This window comes from Triplophysa dalaica, chromosome 3, assembly GCF_015846415.1.
Source record: "Triplophysa dalaica isolate WHDGS20190420 chromosome 3, ASM1584641v1, whole genome shotgun sequence".
In the NCBI taxonomy this organism is placed as follows: Eukaryota; Metazoa; Chordata; class Actinopteri; order Cypriniformes; family Nemacheilidae; genus Triplophysa; species Triplophysa dalaica.
In genome coordinates this window covers 21,710,390-21,737,164 of record NC_079544.1, presented here as the reverse complement: position 1 = coordinate 21,737,164, position 26,775 = coordinate 21,710,390, and the positions used below count along the sequence as shown (strand labels likewise).

Here is a 26,775-nt window from a genome sequence, read left to right as displayed (position 1 = left end):
GGTTACATTTCAGGTGCTTTTAGTTAACAGTAGTAAATGCATTGGCTAACAATGAACAATATAATATTTTCAGCATTTATTAATCCTTGTTAATGTTAGTTCATGTTTATGCAGTTATTCGTGTTAGTTCATGGTGCATTATTTAATGTTACCAGTGATAACGTTTAATTTTTAATAATGTATTAGTCAATGCTGAAATTAACATTAAATAATATTAATAATTGTACTGTTCGCTGTTAGTTCATGTAAGCTAATTAAATAATTGTTAACAAATAGTGTTCTATTGTGAAGAGTCATAAACAATTTTTTTAAATGTTTTGCATTGAAGTCAAACCTGCGAACGTTCTGTGGGCAGGAGGTTCCATCACTTGACTTGGTGCTAAAAAGAACAAAACACTCATCATAAACATTTGCTTTTCTGTGTGATTTTCTTTTTTTCTTTCATCACAGAGAGTTTCATGCCTACCAGTAAGAAGGATTAGCCGTCTGTTCCACACTTCTTTCCCACTATTAAATTTGTCTACAATATTCAGTCTGACCTCCTTACTGTTGACATCCAAAAACACTTCAAACATGGGATGATAATTTTCGATGAAATTATTACACTCAAACATCTCACTCTGAAAAAAATAAAAAAACAGAAGACAACATGGTGATTACACCTTAAAAACGAGACTGTAAATGCCACACATCAGCTACGTGGCATGGTATCTGTTGGCAAGCCACAGTTATTGAACTCTGAAAAAAATGACTATACTCTACTATTATTATACTTAAATACTATACTTATTATTTAAGTCCCGGTAAAGATAATTTTGAGAATAGTTTCTTAACACATTATTTATGTTAGAAATGTAATCTGAAGTAATGATGTGCATCAGTGATGATCTATTGATGAATATCAGTAACTTTTTATTAAACTAGTGGTGTCTTTTTTCAAAGTACATCACCAGGGCCAACTAGAGTGGTGTATACATATAGGCACTCTAGGCACATCGCACTTGCCTTTCCTCATTCGTCCAAGATGGGGCCTGAAAAACTGACAGCATCATGAATGAGTTTAAATCAAATCAAGATCATAATTGACTTTGAGAGCTTCTGTCTTGGAATCTATTCATTAATGTTAATACCAACCATAACATGCATTAATTAATACAATTTCTGTGTGCTAAATATCTAATAGGATACCAAAAAGTAGTGCACACTAAAAATCAGCAGTTTAAATTATATATAAATTAATGTATGGATAATCTGATACCTCTGGTTGCACTTCACATTCATCTGGCTGACAACACAGACTGTATTCTCTGCCGGCAAACAGATGACATTTTGAACTTGTCTCGATGTATTTTTTATCCTGGTGCCAGCTCTGGACCTTGGGGTGATGGTGGGGGGATAAAAATGGAGTAAAAGAAATTAAACCAAAGTACATTTACTTTAAACTGTTCTACACAGTATTTCAGCCCAAAAAATTTGTGATCCGTAATTTGAGTGTAATGTAACATCTAATGAGATAAAAAGTGGGCGTGGCTTTCATCTTTGCGATTTGACTGACGTATAAAAACAGCCATTATATTTAGAAATGGAACTGGCAGCATACTGACAGTTGAATGGGAGTTAAAATACGGTCCGTCCAACATACGTCATTTAGGATAGATAGTCATTACAGGATGGAAGTGCATTTTCAGATTTTTACTACAGATCATGAGGGCACACACATTTTTAAAAGAGAATGACACACATTGATAAACTATTTACAATAAACGCTGCAATATTTGCTGAAAAAAATAGGCATTGGAATTTTAAATTTCACTGTGACTTTAAGAGACAAGTACACAATGACTACTTCTACAGGCACATCAGTAATCTTATTATTTGCCTTATTCTGAATAAAACAATATTATGATTAAGGTGTTTATGAATTACTTTTAAAGCAACCTGGGCTTCCATTACACCTAAACAGTGCCACAGACTGATCACGATGAACTGTCTAAAATCATTAAATCATCTAAATCAACAACATGCATGCTAGACCCTATACCTACAAAACGACTGAAGTAAATGCTCCCAGAAATTATAGATCCTCTTCTTGGTAATATTGACTCATCTCTGACATTAGGACATGTGCCTAAAGCATTTAAGGTGGCTGTTTTAAGGCCCCTTGTAAAAAAAACCAAACTCAACCCTAGAGAACTAGGGAATTACAGGCCTATATCGAATTTACCTTTTATATCTAAAGTTTTGGAAAAAGTAGTTTCAACTCAATTATGCTCCTTCCTCCAAAGGAATGACATTAATGATGAATTCCAGTAACGATTTCGAGCATGTCACAGTACAGAGAGTGCTTTGATCAGAGTTACAATTGATCTGCTTTTTGCGTCTGACCGTGGCTGTATTTCGTTATTGGTGCTGCTAGACCTCAGTGCTGCATTTGACACCATTGACCACAGCATACTTCTACATAGACTCGAAAATTACATCGGCATTAACGGAATAGCATTAAAATGGTTTTAGACTTATTTATCTGACCGTTTTCAATTTGTAGCAATAAACAATGAGGTGTCCCGCAAATCGCAAGTCCAGTATGGTATACCACAGGGCTCATTCTTTGGGCCTCTTGCTCTTCGCATTATATATGCTACCTCTAGGAGATAAAATAAAGTGACACGGAATTAGCTTTCACTGTTATATTGATGATACTCAACTTTAAATTTCCTAGAAGCCTCATGAAACACAGCAGTTCCATCGAATAATGGAATGCATAGTCGATTTAAAAAACTGGATGAGTAACATTTTTTTACTACTGAACTCGGACAAAACAGAAGTGTTACTTACTGGACCAAAAACCGCCATACGTAACAACCAAGAATACTGCCTAACTATTGACGGATGCTCCATAAAATCCTTGTCATCAGCTAAGAATCTTGGCATTGTATTCGATAGTACTCTGTCAACACCTGTAAAATTGCATTTTTCCATCTTAAGAAAATATCTAAACTACGTCATATGCTGTCACTGTCAGATGAAGAGAAATTAATTCATGCATTCATGACATCAAGACTAGATTACTGTAATGCACTGTTAGGTGGTTGCCCTGCAGGCCTATTACAAACACTCCAACTGGTTCAAAACGCGGCAGCTCGAGTTCTTACACGAACAAAAAAGTATGAGCAAATAACCCCGGTTCTGTGAACCTTGCACTGGTTACCTATAAAGCATCGCATTAACGTTAAGATCTTGCTTATTACCTATAAAGCCCTACATGGTCTAGCGCCGCAGTATTTGAGGGAACTTCTATTGTATTACAGTCCTCCACGTACATTGCGCTCTCAGGCGTCCTGTCAGTTGGTAATACCTAGAATTTCAAAATCAAGTGCAGGTTGTAGATCCTTTTCTTATCTACCGCCTAAACTTTGGAAAATTCTTCCCTGCACCGTCCTGGAGGCAGACACACTCTGTTAGTTTAAATCTAGACTAAAGACGCATCTTTTCAATCTTGCATACACTACACTCCCATAATATTAATCCTCAGAGGATTTAGGCTGCATTATTTAGATCAACCGGAACCAGGAACACATCCAGCAACAAATTATGTACTTGTTGCATCAAAGAGTGCAGAAGAGTACTCTACTCTCAGACAGTCTGTCTCTTTGTTCCAAGGTTACCGCAGGATGCAGTTCATGCCCAGACCTGATGGCAGAGCTGAGAATGGGAAGCGGTGACCAGACAAGAGCTGAGATGATAGAGCTGGATAAAGGGCGCGGCGCCTTGACACGATTTCACTACAAAATTTCAGATGCTATTTGATTGTTAATGATAATCTTAAATCTACAATTTATCTTTTTAGTAAGTTTTTTATTTAGCCTTGTTGTGCAAGCACTGTTGAGCTTGTGCAGAGTCAGCAGCTTTTGCCAGAGGGGAACTGGAATCCACTGGTTGGGCCTGGGTTCTCCTGAGGGTTTTTTTCTCGATTGGAGTTTTGGGTTCCTCGCCACGGTTTGCATACTGTTTTGCACTATTTGCCTGGCCGGGGGGGGCTGCTTTAGAAATCAGAAGTTTTACATAATTAATATTGCATATAGGAATTTATAGTCCATTTAATATTTGACCTGTGATTCTCTCTCCTTTATCTCAAATGTGTGCTTTCACTGTGCGTGTGTACGAGTGTGTTTGCGAGTGTGCGTCTATGCCTATGTCGATGTGTGTAAGTATGTATGCATATTGTGTGGAGCATTTGTATGTTTGTCTTTTGTGTTTTCACCTTTTTCTTGTTTTTACAGGTATATGACTTTAGTTGTTTTACTTGTAATCAATGTGTCTGTAATTTTCCCTTTAGGCGACTTAACGGTGCTGTTTGAATGGGCATGATGGGCACGTATCGATGGCGTGAGATAATTTCACTTGCTTTCATGTCCAAGTGTATTCTTTCAAGTGTCTCATAGCAGACCTGTTGTTGTGCAGTTTCTTTTCATGTGTGCCAAGACATTTTAGAAATCTCGACCGGATAATGTTTCACTGCCCTAATGTCCTACATGTCCCTAATGAAGGCTTTGTGTGGTAACCATATCTTAATACAGTTAGGGTGCTATTAAATGACTAGATTGCCTTTTCTATGCAACTTCGTCAACCTCGTTTCGTTTGGTCACAACACGAGGTGTCCCTGTGACCTCGAAGCTCTTGCATCGCCGCTCTGCGATCGTTTGCTAATGTCTGAGGTGAAACACACATCCACTCATTAGCATACAGACAAAGAAATGCATAAATAAATAAATGTATAAATAAATAAATGTGCAAGTAAATAAATGTAGGAATAAATACATATATCCATGAATAAATGTGTAAATAAATAAAAGTTGAAATAAATAATAAAAGAAAATATAAATGAACGTGAAAAAATGTATAATTACACATAAAGGAGGAAATAAAAGTATAAATACTCATTTGCTTTTCTACATTTCTGCATAGATTTATTTTACACTTATTTATATTAAATTTAGTCAGGTTTGGAATTCCATATACTGCACTTCGATAATGCGACTTAAATAGGAATACTAAACACGTCTTAATTCGATTTGTGTTTACTACGATTATGACTTTACATGGATTAAGGTAATCAAAAAGCTCTATTTACATGATACTGTCTTAATCAGAGTATTATTTAAATCATGTTAAAGGGCTCTTATGGCAGGAACATGTTTTTTTCTGTGTCTTCAGTGTGTTATTAGCTGCCCATATATTAGACGCGTAAAATTGCAAAAATGTAGGTGTCGGAACAAAATATGCATTCAATCTAATGGTTACGAATGGTAACCCAGACCTGCATGAAACGCCTCGTGAAACCACGACCCCACAAATCTACATCAGTACATGGTATGATTTGACTAAGACCGCCCAAATGTATACGCAGGGATGTACCTGTCAGTACAATTGCTTTAGAACCTGATGTTCCAAATATGGTAAAAGGCATTACATGTCCGTCACACACTTGCAGTATATTCGACTTTGCACTGGTTAACCTGCCAATAATAGCACACCTCGCTTTTCAGAGAGATGAGCTTTGTAAAAAATCTGCGAGTTTCAGAGAGGCGGGGCAAAGAGGACATACAAACATGAACAAGTATGTGGAAAATACAGCGTTTTTTAACCTTAAATCGTGTATATACATTGAGTTACCTCTAAAACAAACAATTGTATTCGTTTTAGCCGTGTCGTATGACTCCTTTAATATCACAATATTGTTGTCCAAGTAAACATAGTCAATTTTGCAATCTATCATCTCTGTTTGGACCAAATGTTCATTTGAAAATCAGTACATGAAGGATCCTTCGATCTTCATGAATGTGCGAAAAGCTTTATAAATGCTTCTGCATCTGATCAGACAGCCTCCAGTGTTCAATTCTATGCCAATACAGAACAATACACATAAAGCTGTGCATTTAAGGAGCTTAGAAAGAGACACATTTTGTTAAAACACTTATAAACACAGAAAATGTATGAGGAAGAGAAATACTGAAATAATGCATTCAGATAGCAGTACCTCTGATACTGGAACATTTCCTGGAAGCAAGTGGACATTAAGTATTTTCTCTTTCTGTTCGGCAGTTACAGGTCGAAGAAACAGCAACACTTGGGCAGCAATGGGGGAACAAAAAAATGACTCTATCTTCTTTATAAGTCCATAGACAGAGAGTTCTTTGATGTCAATGATCACATGAGTGCCAGTCACCTTTACTGGCTGTATCATTTCTAGATTACCCTCAGTGAAATGTGCCACAGCCAAACCACCCTTGTTTTCCTCTGAAATATATATATGCATATTATTTCAATAAGTTGAGTGATATTAGAGTGATCATTTATATGAACAAAACCCTGCATTTAACGAGAATTGGGGCTAAATTATGAAAGACCGAAGCATCGATAAACTCCGCTCTTATCGGTTCTGCTTCCGGAAGAACGCAGCATATGCAGCCTGTCTCTCTTAAAACTTGTTTATATTCACACCTGGCTCTGTACTAAAAGTCTCCAAGCGTGCATCTTCAAAAATGGATGAGGCACATGCAGAATTTTTTTTTATATTAGGCCTACTGGTGCCTGACTTTCCATTGAAAACAAAAATAAATGATTGTGCGAATAGTGCAATGTAAGTCGCTTTGGATAAAAGTGTCTGTCAAATGCGTAAAGGTTAATTTAATATTAACGTAATTTATTATAAAAATACTTAACAACGAATAAATCAGCCAAAATACAGTATATGTAATATTAAATTGAGAGCTTAAGTAATTTCTTTCCTTAAATAAGATAAACATGCATTTAAATCTCTACGTAAAATTAAGTCACACATTTAAATATTTGAAAACTTCTTGTTAGAGTAGCAGCAATAATAAAACAACCCATTTATTTTATTATTGCTGATCCAAGCTAAATACTATTTATTTTACATTTTAGGAAATGTGTTGCAGTGTTACTTCTATTCCTAATTTCTTTATTTTTGGTTCCTTATTTCTTATAAAAAATATTTAAGGAACCGATAAGAATACTGTTAAAGTATCGAGTACGTAGTAATACCGTTAAAATCTTAACGCTACCCATCCCTAATAGTTAGGATCTCTCAGATAGTTGCAGTTAATTTGATACAAATTCTTGTTTTATTTAGGATTTACAAATAAACATACCAGAGAATATCTCACAGTGTGGAAGGTGCAGTTGTGAGACTGAACCCGTACACTCAATGTTGTATAAGGGTCCTGCAGGCTGCATCTGACCCAAACCAACTAACATATGGGGATCCCATGAGACAATGTTATACAGCATTTTTCCTTCACCCTCCATCACAAACACAAGGTTGGTCAAACTGCAATGAAACTGACCAGCATTTTGACACAAAAACCTGGAGGACAGAGAAATCGTTCTCAGTAAGTCAAAACCTACATCTTTCATCAAGTGAAAATCCACATTCCTGTCAAGTCGATCTAACAGTTTAAACTAATAAACATTACTTTCTATTCAGTGTCTCATAAAATAAAAACAACTTATACGTATCAATACCTGTACGTATTTTTGGGTTTGTCATCATCTCTATGAATGATTTCAGGTGAGAACACTTCTGCATCATCTGAGCACTGAAGTACAGAAAAATAAAAGGGAATCGTTTATCCTCCAAGACTGTTGGTTCACCCAAAATGTACAATTCTGTCATCATTTACTCACCCTCTCGTCATTTCAAACCTGTAGGACTTTCTTTCTTCTGCAGAACACAAAAGAAGATTTTTTAAAGAATGTTGGTAACCGAACAACGGTGTTACCATTTACTTCTACTGTACGGACACAAAACCAATGCAAGTCAATGGGTATTTTGGTTTCTTACGGGTTTGAAATGACAAGAGGGTGAGTAAATGGTGACAGAATTTTCATTTTGGTGTGAACTATCACTTCAAACTTTATGTTTCTGCAAACAGAGCAGCAAAAAGAAAGAAATCCTGCGAATGACAGAGCTGCCACTCACTGATTGTGCTGAAGATGATTCAGGTTTTAATGATGGATAGGACACAGAATGAGAACTCTCTCCTACTGTCAGAAAAACACACAATCCAAACTCAAAAGACATGCTATACCACAGAAACCATCTATCACCACATGAGAGGAATAAAAATACTTACTTTTGCTGTCACACTTTTCTCTTTTTATCTGCTTTGTGAATCTCTCTACATCTGGCTGAATAAACACGGATTTCCACCAGCTAATGAGAATAACAATCAACACAGCTGATGACTATCCTGCAATATTATTTATGTTCAGAAAATTATATCCATATCAAATTGAAAGAAAAGACAATAGAAATATATGATCAAATCTTACACAGTGATAATCCAACCCATCTGCGTCAATGACTCCCTTAGGGACTGGATTTCCTTTTCTTCCAATTCATGTCTGATATTTATACTGTAAAATTTACCACAATTCACTTTTAAATTGTGAATTTTTAAAGATTTTGTAAGAAATCCTAAGGTTATAATGATAATTATCAAGTTACATTTTCACAAGTAATAAGAAAACGGCACAAAATCCTTGCATTTAAATTGCCAGATAATGAGTTACCTGAGTACAGTCAGACTGGGGCAGCTCTGAATGAGGAACAGGATATGGGAGGCCAAATTTTCTGTCAAATTTGAAACCTGCAGACAGACTTTCTTTAGGTCAGACACAGATCGCAGGTGCGTAAACAGACGAACTTCCTCTTCCCGAAGATCACTAAACCACAACACAAACGTATTAATTTGTATTTGTGTCATGCTGCTCCTCAAGTTTTCATCTAGTTTTCTAAAATGCTTGTCACGCTCAAAAAAATGCTGTGTTGTTTCCACACATGTCTGGGTCAAATTTGAAAGGTTGGGTTTGTACATTATTCACCCAAACAGTTTAAACAACACAGCATTTTTTTATGGTAAATGACAGGAATTCTTAAGTTATCTGAGCAAAGAATGAAGCATCCACTCACAAATATTTGAACTTGTACAATGCCCGCACATTCTGCGATTTCACCCACTTAATGGTGGACATCAATGAGTGTGGACATGTTAGAGTTAATTCTGTATTTAATGATGCTTCTGCAAGCATTAATGAGCAAACAGACAACCTGAATATAAACAAAGATATGAACAAACATTAGTAGACTGCACATTAGTTATTTGGCAAGTGAGAAAAATGTTTCTGGTCAAGAGCTTCATACGTGATGTCTCCATCTCTGACTGACACACTCTCCGGACAGAATGGACTTCCACTGTTTTCAAGAAACTTTAGACTGGCAAAATTAAAATATATAAAGTATTTAAAAGTATATAAAGTGCATTTCTGCAATTGGTAATTGAGTGAAATATTACATAAAATTAATGAAATATACTGAATATCTGGTTTCTTTTTTTTTTTATTCTGAAATTAAATAAATATGTTACATCAGTGTATTCTTTCCTTTTCCAGCAGCTGAGATCAAACCAACATCATCGTCTGAAATGTGATCCATCATTAACCTTTAAAGGCAGAAAGAACACCGAAAGAAAATAAGAAAGCAGAAAGAACTATATCAGGTATATAACATTAAAATAAAAGAATGGCGTTAAGTTCATGTGTTGCTTGGAAATGTGAAATGTTTTAGTTCGGCTTCTTTTAGAACTTTTTTTGACGACAATAAAATTGTTTGATGCATTGCTGAGTACAAATTCAACCAACTTTGTATTTATTTGTGCACTGAGCTATATGTTTGTACAAACAGAATATATATGATAATGTGACCCTGGACCACAAAACAATTCAGTGGCACGGTTATATTTGTAGCAATAGCAAAAATACAATATAATTAACAGTTAGATCACCCATTTAAAGTAAAACATTTTATATACAATTTCTAATGTTACCATTAATATAATTAGTCATTGGAAAACATCTTTGCCTTATTGTATTAAGTTTTTTAAGTTTGGGAAGCACTGTAAATGTGTCAGAACAAGCACAAATCACTCACCACAGCTCTTCGCAGCGGTACAGTTCAGGCTGCAGCATCTTCAGATTATCAGACGTTACTTGGAGTTTAAGGTTTCGGATGTGTTCACAGCACTGTAAACAGTACTTCAACACCCAACAGTCTGTCATTTTCAGTGGTATTTTAGACAGATCTATCAAAATCAAACCTTTCAAAATTGTCCAGACAAAGCTCTTGTCATGAAGCTCATAGAGACAATGGAGGATGAGCAGCATGTGTTCGTTTTGATATCTGTGTGAGAACTGACTGATCCATTCCTTGAGCTGGGTTTCTCTGCTGGTAGAGACTGCCATGTTGTGCTTTTCCAAAACCGTGCTGTTCCAATCTTTCTTACAGAGACCACAGAGGAATGGAATCACAGGCTGCAACCACTTCGAAGTGCTTATTTCTGAATCTGCAACTGAAAGATCTCTGTCAGTCCAAGAAGTGAAAGCCCATCCTCTTTCTACAGCGTGAAGCAGCTCTCGCACTTTCTTCTTGGACTCTTCTTCATCCAGAAGGACGTAGTACAGAGCGGTGAAGAACTCCTGGAAGCTAAGCTGCATGAAACTGAACATGGTCTCCTTATGGATTCTTCTCTTAAAGAGGAACTTGCGAAGGAAAGGACTGCCAGCAGCGTCTGAAACGGTTTTATAAAAAGTTTTCTCATCAAACAGGACTTGCTGTTCCAGCATCCCTCTCTCTGCCAGATGACCCAGGCTCATCAGCAGGGTTGGCACGGACTGACTCAAACCCTGGCAGTGATGCTCCAGAAGAGTGCACACAAAGTCAATGTAGATGTCAGTGGTCATTTCCAGCCTGCTTGTTACTGTACCAAATTTGACCTTCTCAATGAGGATCCGGCATATAACAGGAATGGAGCAGGCTGTGAAGAGGTTTTCATTTGCTATCAGAGAACAATATGCTTTGATTAGAGAGGCCTTCTGGAAGTACATCTCCACTTCCTTCTCATAAAATCCCATCATCTCGGTAAAATATGATTGTCGTTTCAGCAGCTTCTTCACCGTGTCCTCAGTTCTGGTGGTGACCAACAGGAAAGACTCCGGCAGGATTCCACCCCTCAGCAGGGCACAAATAATGACCTCAGGTGGGGCTTTCTGAAGAGGATCAGCACATGGTGACATATGGTGATAAATGTCATGTGTGAGTTTAAGCTCATCAAATCCATCAATGATGAAAAGGACATCGTTTTCCTCTGGTGGCTGCTGTAAAACATGTGAGATCTCAACTGTTGTTAAGCTACAACTGCAGCTCAAGAGCTCAATGAAGTTCATCTCTTCAGAAATACACATCAGTTCTTCGCACCTGAGATAGAAAACTAAACCAAAACGTTTAGCAGGCGCTTCTTCAGATGCCCAGTCCAGTATGATCTTCTGTGCCATGATGGATTTACCACTGCCAGAGTTGCCTCGCAGGACGACGGTTATCGGATCAAACAACATAAACAAGTCTAGCACACAAATCTTCTTAAAACTGCCATTTGAATTTTTTTGCACGATCACTGGTTCAGTATACAGGGCAGAAAATGACTCTTGTTCACCACATAGGAAGCTCAAGACGCTCTCATACTTCTTTTTGACTGACAACTTATACTGATGTACGATATCCTGCACAACTAAAGGAAAAACTGGTGATTAGCCCAAAGTAAAATCACAATAATCATTTCCTATTTTGCTGTTATTTTTTAAGGAAATGTTAATTGCGTAAACCAGATCAAGTTTCCATACCAGAGTCTTGTTTTTTTCTTTTATTTTTCTTTATCTTGTCTTTTATTTTTCTTGATCTCTTCATATATTTTGGTTTAGAAGAGTCTTTGGATTTAACATCTGCACCTGATGTTTGTGTGATGGGCCCTGCAAAAAAAACAGCGGTGAAAAAGGTCAAGGCTAGAGCACAAAGGTTTCATGATGCGGATATTTCAGAGGTATCAGTTGTGATTGTATATATGAATGAAATATATTGTGTCTATTCACGCTACTAACTTATTTGCCCTGGTGAAATGTGTCTTTTTTATGTTAAAGAACTTTTTTCCTAGTTTGCCAGTTTAATTTAAAAAAGCTTGTCTTTGTTGCATTCAGATATTGTCAGAAGCAGTGTCCAAACACACTCATTTCAGCCTTCTGTTTGCTCATAAGGTGAACTGTGACAAGCAGCCGTAAATAGTGAATGAGTATTTCAGACACAGTATATGAACAAGTGTTAAAATGTATTTCAGTATTACACTCATTGTATCATTGATGTGATGACAAGAAGCAGAAGAAAATACAGTTTTCCATCCTGATTTTAAATATTGATTCATACTCACAGTTGTATGATCATGTGTTGTCTCATGTAGGGCTTATGTAACTAAAGTGGCTGATGTGGCTACACTCTCACAATCAATTACTTTAATTTCATCAATTATGCAATTGCAGTAGGAACAGTGAGTCCTATTTTCAATTCAGTAAACTTAAGTCTTAAGGTTTTTCGCTGATCTACTTTTGCTATTAGACTGATCTACAATCAATAGATACAGGGGGTTCATTTTTAAAATACAAATATTGACCAACCTTTCCTCCAAGACAGGCTGTGTGGAATTTCTTGGAATTTTGGCATGATCATTTCGAAGCCATGAGAAATCTTAAAAAACAAACAAAATGTGTGTGGGGTAGTTCACACAAAATAAATTCTTATCATTTGCTCACTGTCAAAACCTGATTTTGTTGTTCGATCAAACACAAAAGACATTTTTAAAGAATGTGGGTAACCAAACAGTTACTAGTAGGCACTGTCTTCCATAATAATAAATAAATACCATGGAAGTCAATGGGGACCAGAAACCATTTGGATAACAGGCATTCTAGCAGGTGAACATGATTCTATGCAGAAAATGTTCCTTGATCAACCACCTTTTTGATCCTGGAACAACATTTGAATCAATCAGTCAGATTTGAGGGGCAGATTTACAGTTAATTTTAATATTGGGTTTAGGGGCTTTTATTTTATTTTAATTTATAGGTAGGGTTATTATGGGATATGGAAAGGGTTTTTGAAAAGGAATGTTGTGCCAGGATCAACAAATTATCATATTTAACATAGTCATGGCAAACCTTCGGAAATACCTTATTTTTGTTCATTGTAAAAAAAATCATGCAGTCAACTTGAGGGTGATTAAATGATTGCAGAAATTTACTTTTTTAGGTCGACCATCCCTTTAGGCAGACCCAGTACAAGTGCACATTGTTAACAATGTACAGTATGTGAGAAACCTTACGGTATTACAGAATGGTTAAAAGTTCCTACATGAAATGCCAAAGAGGGCAATATTACTCATTACAGTAAGGGTGTGCTTATTTATTCACACAGAAGACAAGTTCATTTCTCCAGATATTTTTTGATAGATATTTTAGGAGTAAAAGTCAGATTCTCATCCATCAATAAAGTTACAGTATTGATCTCCCCATATGTTGAAACAGAACAAATAACATTTAAAGTGTCAGAGAAATTGTACTTACTTTAATAGAGACCGGTGCAGGCAGGTGTTCTGTCAGTGCTGAAAAGAATTACGCACACGTCAGAGTTCATGTCTTTTGCGGGTGGGACGTACGTTTAAATGTATATATGATATGTATGTATGTTATCCCCACCACTTTTAGACCGAAATGCTTGGGGTTTTAAGGCCCATTAACGTCTAAAACTCGTGGGAATGCAGGATGCAGGATGCGCCGCTTTCTCTACTTGCCGAAGCGCTCACCATCGGTTGCTCGCACTCGCTTCAGGCGCGTCTATACTTATCTATTTTAGAATGCGTTGGCAGCGCATCTGGATTAAACAATTTGAGTACGAAATGATGCGAGTAGAAGTAGACGTGTTTGTTATTTACTGCTTGTACCGCTAGAACAGTGTGCTCGGAACTTGTTTAAACACGCGAATTAAAGATTTTCCGGATTATATAGATAACACAACTGATTTTGATACACTGATAAAAGGATTTGCTTGGTTTCGATTGACAGCATGATGCAGTTGCGTCCTCAACTGGAGTCACGCCATCTGCGGTTCGGATAAGTGCGGTCACGCTATCTACGCTTTAAAATAAAGTGCGCGTCTACACGGCGTTTAACGGTAACGACCGGTTAGGACCTGGTTTTACAGTAAAGATTATGTGAATTAATATGAAGTTTTCAGGCTGTTAACCTGTTTCATTGTGTAATAATTGCACCCTAAAGTCACGACTAATACTAACAGACACATTAAAAAAATCATAAAAATATTAAATCAAATTGTTTTCTACAAACTCCACCAGATTATTCTTCTACATCTCCCATAGTACCACTGTGGTGATTTTTGTGTTATTTTACTGTGTCCTTGTGTAATAATTGCACACCAAAGTCTCAACCAATATTAACTTACAGACATATTTTAAAAATTCATAAAAATATTAAATCAAATTGTTTTCTACAAACTCCACCACATTCTTGTTCTACATCTCCCATAGTACCACTGTGGTGATTTTTGTGTTATTTTACTGTGTCATTGTGTAATAATTGCACATCAAAGTCTCAACCAATATTAACTTACAGACATATTTTAAAAATTCATAAAAATATTAAATCAAATTGTTTTCTACAAACTCCACCACATTCTTCTTCTACATCTCCCATAGTACCACTGTGGTGATTTTTGTGTTATTTTACTGTTTCATTGTGTAATAATTGCACACCAAAGTCACAACAAATACTATCGTACGGCATATTTGAAAAATTCATAAAAATATTAAATCAAATTGTTTTCTACAAACTCAACCAGATTATTCTTCTACATCTGCCATAGTACCACTGTGGTGATTTTTGTGTTATTTTACTGTTTCATTGTGTAATAATTGCACATCAAAGTCTCGACCAATATTAACTTACAGACATATTTTAAAAATTCATAAAAATATTAAATCAAATTGTTTCTGTAAACTCCACGAGATTCTTGTTCTACATCTCCCATAGTACCACTGTGGTGATTTTTGTGTTATTTTACTGTGTCATTGTGTAATAATTGCACATCAAAGTCACAACAAATACTATCGTACGGCATATTTTAAAAATTCATAAAAATATTAAATCAAATTGTTTTCTGCAAACTCCACCAGATTCTTGTTCTACATCTCCCATAGTACCACTGTGGTGATTTTTGTGTTATTTTACTGTGTCATTGTGTAATAATTGCACATCAAAGTCTCAACCAATATTAACTTACAGACATATTTTAAAAATTCATAAAAATATTAAATCAAATTGTTTTCTGCAAACTCCACCAGATTCTTGTTCTACATCTCCCATAGTACCACTGTGGTGATTTTTGTGTTATTTTACTGTGTCATTGTGTAATAATTGCACATCAAAATCACAACAAATACTATCGTACGGCATATTTTAAAAATTCATAAAAATATTAAATCAAATTGTTTTCTGCAAACTCCACCAGATTATTCTTCTACATCTCCCATAGTACCACTGTGGTGATTTTTGTGTTATTTCACTGTTTAATTGTGTAATAATTGCACATCAAAGTCTCAACCAATATTAACTTACAGACATATTTTAAAAAATCATAAAAATATTAAATCAAATTGTTTTCTACAAACTCCACCACATTCTTGTTCTACATCTCCCATAGTACCACTGTGGTGATTTTTGTGTTATTTTACTGTTTCATTGTGTAATAATTGCACATCAAAGTCTCAACCAATACTAACTGTCCCTGTATACAGACATTCTCCTTGTTTCCCGTTTACATTTTTGGTCTTTGGGGTCAATATGACCCCATAATTTATAAAGGGATAAGGGGTTGTTAAGAAAAGTATAAATTTTTAAAATAGAAACAATGTATTCTTTCTTCCATTTATTTCCAACCTGTACATTTATGGTGTGTTTTGGGGGACATTAATTACTTTTTTATCAGTAAACTGCAAAATTCCTCAACTATACCATAAGCATCCATATTAAATATTTCATTTTCAGGAAAAAAAACTCTTCATCAAAATGAATTTTTTTGAAAGAAAATCTTTTAAATAGTTGTTTCTGAATATTGATATAGGTGATATTTACATACTTCTGCCATCTCCTGGTTAAAGGGAAGTTTACAGTTCTAGAAAATATGTGTAATTATCGTATACAACCAGCAATGGCGCTTTTGAAAACCGTTCATTACAAATTTGTTAAAACTTTTAGTCTTAAAATCCATGCATTTCGACCTACTATAAGTTAATGAGCGAAATCGACTGAATCAGAAGTTAGAAATGCCGAAAAGACGACAAAATGGGTGAGTTCTTGCTTATTTATTATACAAATTGTTGCCTATTTCCAATACATTTTACTCTAATGTGCTTGCTAATATGTGCTTCTTTGCTAGTTAATGTGATTCTTAATATTTTGTCCATTAGAATATGACAACAGATTATATAGAATTAGATTCAACTTTGTTGTCACTATGCAAAGTAGTATACATTTAGTTTGCACTCGATGTACAGTTGGCTATGTACATTTTGTAATTATGTAGAGTAATTAAACAGGTGTTCAGTCTGTCCAACATACAAATAGTGCAAATAACAGGTCCAGTGAAGTACTGAAGCAGTGTAGGATGATTAAAATATGGAACTGAACTTTCTTCAAGTGAAGAAAAACATTAATTGTGAGTTTTAATATACATTTACATGTAGAATTGTCTTCGAAACATTTGGAAGGGTAAGAACAATACTTCAATGTTTTATTTTAATGAATGTATTTTAGCATTTTTAACATTTTATTAAGTTTGAGTTAAATGTAATTTCTGCTTTGTAATAGACATGTAAAACACACTTATGTATGTCTACCAAAATACATTTTGCAGTCCAGAAAAATATACGTATCTTTTGAGGATATTTTCAAGAACATCCAAGAGCTTGCGAAGTCATTGTCTGATCAGAAAACATGTCTTCTGCAAGACAACAAGTTCTGGGCAGAACTCTGCATAGTTTTGGGTGTACCAAATACATCCCCAAATAGATATAAACTAAAAAGGACATACAAAGATGAAAATATGACAAATGTCCAAACGGAGGAAGATGAAAAGGAAGATGCTCCAGAGGCTGAAGGTGCACAAGCTGAAGAATTTACTCAAGACCTGAGTGATTTTCAAAAGGAAGATGGAAAAGAACATACTAAGAAGAAGGACATCGTAAAAGATGAGGAATGTTTGAAAGCAGAAGAGGGAAATAAAGATTCAGAAAAACCTAAAGAGTTTGGGCAGGAAAAAGTAAAGAACTTGGACTCAATGGAGGTGAAGACAGTGCTAAAGGAGAAAGAAGGAGAGAAAGATGTACTAGAGGTTGAATGCGCAAAGGAGGAAGAAGTTAAACAGAAGATGAAAACATTAAAAAAGATGTTGATAAAGAAAACATGAGCGAGAAGGACTTTATACAGGAGGATGAAGATTTAACAGTATACACTGCACATGAAATGAAAAAGGTCCAGCAGGAGGAAGATGTAAGTGATAAGATGATAGTACTTACTTTTAAACGTATACACATTTACTGTGTACCACCAGTATAAGCTGTTTTAGACAACTAACTAAATGATTTATATTGAGAAATTATATGGAATTGTCTTGAATGAATGAATCAATGAATACTTATTCATTTGTAGGTTCACAACAGAGATTCCAGGATGGAAGACAGTGACAGTTGTAGTTACAGCGTTCATGATGTCAGTCTTGACAAAGAAAATGAATTCTTTACAGAGAGTGTTCCTTCACCACATTCTTTTTTTTTTATTCCTCAAACTGCCTGGAAAACACTAAGAAAAAAAGATCACTTTAAGGGATTGCAGTGGACCAACATTATCTCTTCAGGCATTCGCACAGTCCATCCATATTGCAGTTTTGCCTTTACAGGCCACAGGGTTAAAATACAAGGATCAACCAGGGACGCAACTGTTATTAAATGCTCTGGCTATTGTATGTTTACTGACTGTCCAGTAGAAGTTGAAGTTCTTGTTCACAGTGAGAAAACACTTAAAGCACATGTGTCCTTCAGAGGTGACATGTCAGTGCACAATAAAAGAGAGCTCCAAATACGACCTGTAAGAGCTGATGCCCAAAAGGAAATAAGTCAGCAATTGCAAACAACACTACCAAGGGCACTCTACCTTCAGAAAATAGAAAACCTTAAGGAATCTGTGGTAGAATCTGGCTGTCGAGATGAGGCACCTTCGCCAGGTGTTTTGAAATCCATTTCCTGGAGACAAAGAATGAAGGACAGGAAACATAGAAATGAAACTGTCAGTCTCCAGATGATGGTAAATGAAAAAAGAGATGAACCGGATGAGGTAATCCAGAAAGTTATCCTTCATCCGAAGGGTGTGATGCTTTGGTCCAAGAAAAGCATTGACATATTCCACCAAAGATCTAAATGCTACATTGTCTATCTTGACGCAACAGGAAGCATTGTGAAGAAAAGTAAAGACAGCTCAGGTCCTTTTTACATATATGAGCTAGTGGTCAGAAACCCAAATAAGGGTTCCTCTCCTTTTCCAGCAGCTACCTATGTGACCTGTGACAACGCAACCTCATCAATTGTGTATTTTCTGAGTGCTTTCCAAACAGATCATGCCAAGCAATATGGTCACAAAAACATCCGTCCACTTATGATCATATGTGATGGATCCTTGGTGCTCATGCATGCCATTTCACTCATCTTCTGCCAAACCAACCTCAATGCCTTGCTCCAAAGTTATTTTAGAATTCTGACAGGGAAAGGCACTGCTGAAGACTTTGATCTGCCTATACTCCACCGCTGTCTTAGTCATATCATGAAAAATGCTAAATCCCTGTGCAAAAAGCAGTAAGTTAAATCTCACTTTTTTTTAAAGTACATAACCATATTAAGGACAATACATCATTTATGATGACTTATGATGAATATTTAATTTTTTTGTCTTTCAGTGCACCAAAAAACTACAAGCTGGCCATGCATATTTTTGGACTTCTGACCACAGCAAGGTCCATTGCTGAGTTTGATGATATGCTCCTGAGCTGCACTGTCATCTTCTCAAGCCCATGCAGCTCAGAAAATGTTGAAAAACACTTCAACAACATTCAGGCTTTGTTGACCACTGTAGGAGAGTCAGTGGTTGATGACAACAGCATAGTTTCTGTGGACCTTGAGGTACACTGTAAACACATTAAAACATGTCTTGAAATAATGTTTTCTGCTAACCTGGTTAGAACCACTAATGTAAACATCATGTAAATGTCATATTTTAGGACACCTTCAGTCAAACGCCTTTACAAAGGGATTTCATGGAGGTCATTGGCACTGCACCCCTCAACAAGCAAGGGGATCCTAATGTGTACTATACTGAGACATTAATCTCCTCATTGGCTGCACCCTTCTTGAGTCTTGCAGCTCTATGGACAGGCATTATGCTGGGTCAGTTACACTTTTTGTGATTAAATGAGTCACTCAGGGAAAGACTTAAACATATATTTACTTATTCACAATAATTTAGGGTAAAGTATTACTTGCCCATTGCCATGTATGGACAAATACTAGGAGCTTGAGTCAGTTATTAAAATGCTTGCTTCAAGGCAAATATTAAATATATTATTTAATAATATATTTATTTGTTTTGTTATGCAAAGTAATTTTTTAAGGTTAAGGTCTCCTACCCTTTTCTCTGCTTTTACATCTATAAAGCTAAAGTTAAAAACTTGCTTGATGTGGTGTTGTTCTAAGTTCTACACAGATATGGTGTAGCACATGATGGATGCAGATTATTAAACCAAATAAGTTGTAAACCTAATGTGTTTAACTGTCTCTTCAGGGGACCTGGGCAGGCATGGTGAAGGACCCCCGTACCAGCTTTTCTCATAGAAATTTTCCAAAATTTCTAAGAAAAAATGCCAGGTGTGATATAATTTGGATAAGTATATGCAATCTAGTGTTTAAATTTTTGAACCTATAACTTCAATCTGTACTGTACTGTAAACCCTTTTTATTTTTCTTATCAGAATTTCACACAAGACAACAAGACTCAAGGAATTATGGAAAAAAGTCAGTGGGACTTGAAGAAAATTCGCTTTAGAGGCAGACGACTGAACAGACTTCATGACTTCATAATGACCTATAAAGACACCCACACTGCACTTCTGAGAGAATTTAATGATGCGGAACGTATCACTAAACGAAAGGTATAACAGTTTATTGTACTTAAATATATGTAAGTGTTATGTGTCGAAAAATGTTAATATTTTACATATCGCAGACACGTGAGAAATTGCTCCTTTGGTATGAGAAGTCTAAGATGCATCGCCCCAGAGAAAGATATACATAAGCAAAGTAAACACACTCTAAACAAACAAATTTTGGTATTTTAGCTTAAATAAAAAGTATATATTTCTAACATACAGTATATATCAAGTTGCACAAATATATGTACAAATAATATGTACAAATGTTGAAGAATGTCACTACCATACGTGTGTAAATAAACAAATAAATGTTTAAATATATAAGAACTCCTATACATTTCATTTTGTAGGAGCACCGTATTTTAAAGGAGAAGTGGAGGCAGCGAAAGCAAAGAAGGAGAGGAGTCTATGTTACCGCCATCAACAAGCCCTTCCATTTTAAAAAAGCAGTGGTAACATGAAGCACATTTGGATACTTTAGTAAAACTAATTTCTTCAAAGATATTTCTAGTTTACTAGTTATGTCTTTCCCGAAATAAACCAGGTGTCTACAGCTCAGAGGACAACCGGCAGACCTTCTCCTGACAGACAAACACCATCAGTCTTAGCTCAAGAAGCAAAGACAGAGAGCCAAGAGAAAGATACTTTGGAGGTAAACTGAAAGGTACTGTCTTTTGTAGTGTGCACTTGCATTCTCAAAAGTTTGACAATCAAAATTCACCACAACAATACACATAAAAAATGTACAGATTTATGCAAAGATAATTTAACTGATCATACTGGTAACTAGTAACATACACTGACAACAGTGTTGTAAGGGAGTACTGTCTCTATATAGAGGAAGGGGAGTTGGAAATGCCTATTCAAGTATCACATTAAGTTAAATGTTTTTTATGGTGTTTATCCCACAGAATGGGAGGAAACCGCTAAAAGCAAAAAGACAAAAGTCCTATGGACCACTTTGGAGAGATCACTCACCAGAGAAATTAATCCAAGCCAGAAAATTGGTGAAAGAAGTAGTGATCAAAGAAGGACAAATGTTAAGCATCCTGCACCCACAAACTTGGCTCAGCAGCGATGAAATGGATGCAGCTTGTTTTTACATTTCTCAACAGTTCCCTCATATAGATGGGTTTCAGTCCAACCTCCTCTATCAGTGTCTTCACCAAGGGGGTGTGGTTGGGACACCACAGAAACCATTTGTTCAAAAATAAATTGAACATAAATGACAACCACTGGATCACAGCAAGTAACCTTTTCTGTGGACCAAACGAGGTGTGCCTATATGACAGCCTGAACACAAACATCACCAAGTAAACAAATCAAAAGTTGTCCTGGTTGATTCGTCCACAAGCCCCCCAGTTTAAGATAAAAAAACCTGCCGTACAAATGCAGCAGTCATCTAGCAGTTGCGGAGTTTTTGCATTAGCCTTTGCAACTGTCTTATGTGATGGAGTCAAACCAGAAGAGTGCCAGTTTCAAGAAAGAAACATGAGACGAACACTGTACAGAGCTTTGAGGAACAAAAAGGTTCCAGTATTTACATATCAGACAATACAAGCAAAACCTGAAAGGCCCACATTCCAGGTGGACATTCACTGTATCTGCAGGACCTCACACAACCAAGAGGTGATGGTGCAGTGCAGCAACTGCAATAACTGGTACCACCCCAACTGTGTGTCTGTCCCACACACAGCTTTGGACACCACAGCAGAAGAGTGGAATTGTGAAGTCTGCACTAATTAAAATGTACGGTATAGAGGTTTGGAGTTAATCTTATACTATACTAAATGTTTGTGCTGACATTGAAATGTTCAGGTACTTGGGATGATGTTGCTTAATATAGAATAAGTAAATGTAACATCACAAACAATGTTTTTCTTCAAATGTAGTCCAGAGATTGGAGAGCATTGGAAACAGGTTAGTGTTGAAATCAGTGTACATTGAAAGCACAAAGCGTGAGCATAAACAGTTCTTGGTTTGTTGCAGGTGCTTATGGGCGTGTAGTGGACTCTAGGAGAGGACTTTAACTAAAGACTGGCAAGAATCCAACTATAGCTGATTAAGTTATTCCATGTGGAGAGATGAGAACAGACTGTGTGTGTGTGTGTGTGTGTGCGTGTGATTGTGTGTTTGTGTGTGTGTGCGTGCGTGTGTGTGTGTGTGTGTGTGCGTGCATGTGTGTGTGTGTGTGTGTGTGTGTGTGTGCACACTCATTTCCTTATATCTGGTGCAATATATTTTTTGTTAAAGGAATATTCGATTGATTGTTTGAAAAAATTAACCTTGTTATCATAATAAAGATATGTTCTACAATGAACAAATTAATACAACAACGACCCCTTGTAATTAATAGTATTGGTTGAGACTTCGATGTGCAATTATTACACAATGAAACAGTAAAATAACACAAAAATCACCACAGTGGTACTATGGCAGATGTAGAACAAGAATGTGGTGGAGTTTGTAGAAAACAATTTGATTTAATATTTTTATGAATTTTTAAAATATGTCTGTAAGTTAATATTGGTTGAGACTTTGATGTGCAATTATTACACAATGACACAGTAAAATAACACAAAAATCACCACAGTGGTACTATGGGAGATGTAGAACAAGAATGTGGTGGAGTTTGTAGAAAACAATTTGATTTAATATTTTTATGAATTTTTAAAATATGTCTGTAAGTTAATATTGGTTGAGACTTTGGTGTGCAATTATTACACAAGGACACAGTAAAATAACACAAAATTCACCACAGTGGTACTATGGGAGATGTAGAAGAATAATCTGGTGGAGTTTGCAGAAAACAATTTGATTTAATATTTTTATGAATTTTTAAAATATGCCGTACGATAGTATTTGTTGTGACTTTGGTGTGCAATTATTACACAATGAAACAGTAAAATAACACAAAAATCACCACAGTGGTACTATGGGAGATGTAGAAGAAGAATGTGGTGGAGTTTGTAGAAAACAATTTGATTTAATATTTTTATGAATTTTTAAAATATGCCGTACGATAGTATTTGTTGTGACTTTGATGTGCAATTATTACACAATGAAACAGTAAAATAACACAAAAATCACCACAGTGGTACTATGGGAGATGTAGAAGAATAATCTGGTGGAGTTTGCAGAAAACAATTTGATTTAATATTTTTATGAATTTTTTTAATATGTCTAAGTTAGTATTAGTCGTGACTTTGGGGTGCAATTATTACACAATGAAACAGGTAAACAGCCTGAAAATGTCATATTAAAATCTTAAATTATGTATAATGTAATATAATGTTCATTGTAATTTGACACTGAACATGATTCTGAACGAAAATAAAACTTTCCCGCTAAATGATTATCTTACAGCAACAAAAATGAAACACTCCTATCGGCTTGTTAAGCGTGACGACACATCATATATGAAAGGCCATAAACTGTTTCCGTATCCAAGTGCTCTGAATGCATAGACAAACAACAAAAAATGCGAATATTCACATAATCTTTACTGTACAACCAGGTCCTAACCGATCGTTACCGTAAAACCCCATGTATACGCGCACTTTATTTTAAAGCGTAGATAGCGTGACCGCACTTATCCGAACCGCAGATGGCGTGACTCCAGTCTTCCCTCAGCACCGGTGGGCCACTCACGAGCAGACCGGGCGAACCGTAACGCGAGGGGGTGTGTGGTGCGCTTCTCTTGGAGAAAATGTCCCTCATAGACAGTACACAGTATCTACTGTATGCATATATAGTAGCCTACACACCATGGTGTGTGTTTGCGGTTTCATGAAAAAGTCAATATTGGCGGATTAAAACACAACAAACATCAATTACATACTTTAATTGTAAAACTGTTACATTTCTTGTGAATCCATAAGCATTTTGGATATAAGCACCGTAACTTATGTCACGTTAACTGCGCGTAAGCATCGCATCATAAATAGACTCTGCGCCAAAATGACCGCAGCACTGCTGCTTCCACGTGCAGTATGAATGTTCTAACCTGTTCTAATAATAAGTTAAATTTTCTATGACTTGTGTTAGAGAATAAACAGGCGCTGATAACGCGCTGGTTACGCGTTAAGTGAACAACAGACTCTTCTCTCTTCTCCATTGCTCATCTAACATGACGTACAAGGAACTAGCCAATCAGAGAGCTTGTAACATGTCTACATGCCTTGTAACATGTAACATGTTTAACCTCGTTTTAGCAATGCAAGGCCCCTGAGTGTCATGGAAATGGTAAATAGAGAGGCTAAATGGAAAAGCTAAATGACTAAGCTAATCGAATAGCAAATCGGATAAGGAAAGGCAGCGGGAAATGCAAATGGTTAAAGAAGTAGTCTTTTAAATGACGGATTAAAATGTGTATCCTAGTTTAATTTGTAAATCCAATGTTTTTTTCTTCTTTTTAAATCGCATTTTCAAATAGATTTTGAAATTCCACTATTTATAAAGGAATTCATTAATGCGCTTTAAAATGATGTATTTATTTCGTGTTTTATGTTGATTTTTGAAAGTCCCATTTTAATTTGAAGTATTTATTGATGGATTAATATTTCATTTATTAATTATTTTTACAATCACGCTTTTTATTGCCCATCAAAACAATATATAATAAATGACTTTATCATTTCGCCTTTTTATATTTGAATTAAAAAATGAAGTTAAAAACAAATGGATTAATGCCTGTTTTTATTGTAGAATTAGTTATTAAACAATGAAATGCTTTATTACTTTACACAAGACTCTCCTGGTCCTCCATACATGTCAGGAACACTGAGGAAGAATTGTAAGGCGGGGCGAGTGCAAATAGGTGTCGACGCGGTCGCGACGTGCTTGCTGTATGGAAAGCCGTTTGGGTCATTTTTCGGCATCAACCAGACGCCTGGTGTTCAGAAGAAGCCTGGTTTTTATGGCGTTTAAGCCATACAGACGCCGCAAATTACGGTGTATTGTAGAGCATGCTCTGTAAATTACAGCGTTTTTGCCGGCGCTTCCGTGTATCAAAGACGCCGTAAAAAGCGGCATTTTCTGTAAAATTAAAATCAGCCTGCCTTTTCTACACTCTCCAGTCCCTCCTATGAACAGAAAGACATTTGTTGTAGAATGTCGAACAGGATAACGTTTCCTGTTTTTAACTGTATTGTGAATAATGTTTTATTATAACTTTAATTATGTGATGTTTTTCCAGTGGGCACATTTTTCCTTCTTTTCGTTTATCATATGGGCACAAACGGCATATTTTAGTATGTATGTTTATGACTATGTGTAGGTTCATGTTTGTAAAATATGTTGACTTTCTCTCACGAAGGTGTCAGCCTCAGTAGCGCAGTTGACCCCGTGCGCGACAGCAGCACAGTATTGTTTTAATGACAGGAGTTCGACACTGCGGTCTGGCCTTATTCTTCTCTTCCTTTGAATTGTTTTATTGGGTCTTGTTTTTAAATGTCGGAACACTACCCTGTTGCTGACAACTGATTAAATCACAAGAAATGCTTATTAGCAAGCCAACCGCTTTAAGGCCTTAATGCATGTAACCGCTGCGGGCTAAGTCTACTTACTGTACAGTGGCTGTTGTGAGTATGTTTTTATTGATTAAAAATGATTTCCCATACAAACGCGTTTGTTTTTCTATCTACATATTGACTGTACATGCTGCATGCATTCAGTATAAAACACTATAAGCTTTTGATGATCAAAAACACCTGTCGTTGAGCTATTATTATTATATAGATTTTTTAAGACAACAATAAATGATGTTTTATTAACAAAGTTCGGGAGGAACCTAAGCATATAATCAGCCCGCCGGTATACCAGCAGCAATCAAATATTGCTCAACCATGTGACATCATCACAATCATCTCGGCTGGTACCTCATCAGCTATCACAGCATTCACCCTATCAGCACAAGCAAGCTCCATCATAAATAGACAAGCAGTCTTACCTGATGCTTCTCGCAAGTTCTACATCCCTCCTCCACCCCAGCTCCTCTCATTTTCCTCTTAGTCCCACAGGACCCCCGGGGGGTGTGTTCTGGGCTCGAGCCAGTTCCGAGCCCGGCGCACTTGCCCTAACCAGGGTAGACTGCTTCGGGTTCGGATAGACCCGGTGAGCTCGGAGCCCACTCCTATCACAGCATGCCACAAAACCTGCATATCAATGCTTTACCAATTCATCCTACAACCTAGCTGCTTATCTGCGAGGGTGAACTCGTGAACGCCATTTTAAATGAAAATATAGGTCTATTTTTATAACTTATTTATTGGTTAATACAGAATAACAAGTTGCAAAGGTGCAATAAGAACGAAATGTTTTCCCTTCATGATCAAATGCACATTTACGGATTCTCAAAACTTGAACACACAGACGGTATATGCATCAAAAAAGCTCCCTATATATGGGTTATAATACGCTCAATCCACATCGAACTGAGTTTCTTTATATAAAAAAACGTGGTTTGTCGAGTAAAATAAATCATATCGAAATGAAAGTTTGTTTCTCAGTCTATTGAGGCCTGCTGCGGAGAAACGCACTCCTCCGAG

At 36.2% G+C, this 26,775-nt stretch overlaps 1 protein-coding gene across 2 annotated transcripts in view; it reads right to left on the bottom strand.

Annotated features, from left to right (window-relative positions):
* The window catches only part of LOC130417619 (NACHT, LRR and PYD domains-containing protein 1 homolog), a 32,690-nt gene that overhangs the window by 1,094 nt on the left and 4,821 nt on the right, over positions 1-26,775 (bottom strand). For both annotated transcript variants that reach the window (XM_056743292.1, XM_056743293.1), the window contains exons 3-19: positions 13,525-13,562; positions 12,580-12,649; positions 11,758-11,883; positions 10,013-11,645; positions 9,450-9,524; positions 9,227-9,298; positions 8,996-9,133; positions 8,596-8,748; positions 8,356-8,439; positions 8,157-8,236; positions 8,003-8,067; positions 7,546-7,619; positions 7,173-7,387; positions 6,038-6,297; positions 1,259-1,375; positions 467-620; positions 335-379 (exon numbers count right to left, since the gene is read on the bottom strand). In XM_056743292.1, coding sequence (XP_056599270.1) covers positions 335-379; positions 467-620; positions 1,259-1,375; positions 6,038-6,297; positions 7,173-7,387; positions 7,546-7,619; positions 8,003-8,067; positions 8,157-8,236; positions 8,356-8,439; positions 8,596-8,748; positions 8,996-9,133; positions 9,227-9,298; positions 9,450-9,524; positions 10,013-11,645; positions 11,758-11,883; positions 12,580-12,649; positions 13,525-13,562 — 3,399 coding nt within the window. The remainder of the gene's footprint in view (positions 1-334; positions 380-466; positions 621-1,258; positions 1,376-6,037; positions 6,298-7,172; positions 7,388-7,545; positions 7,620-8,002; positions 8,068-8,156; positions 8,237-8,355; positions 8,440-8,595; positions 8,749-8,995; positions 9,134-9,226; positions 9,299-9,449; positions 9,525-10,012; positions 11,646-11,757; positions 11,884-12,579; positions 12,650-13,524; positions 13,563-26,775) is intronic.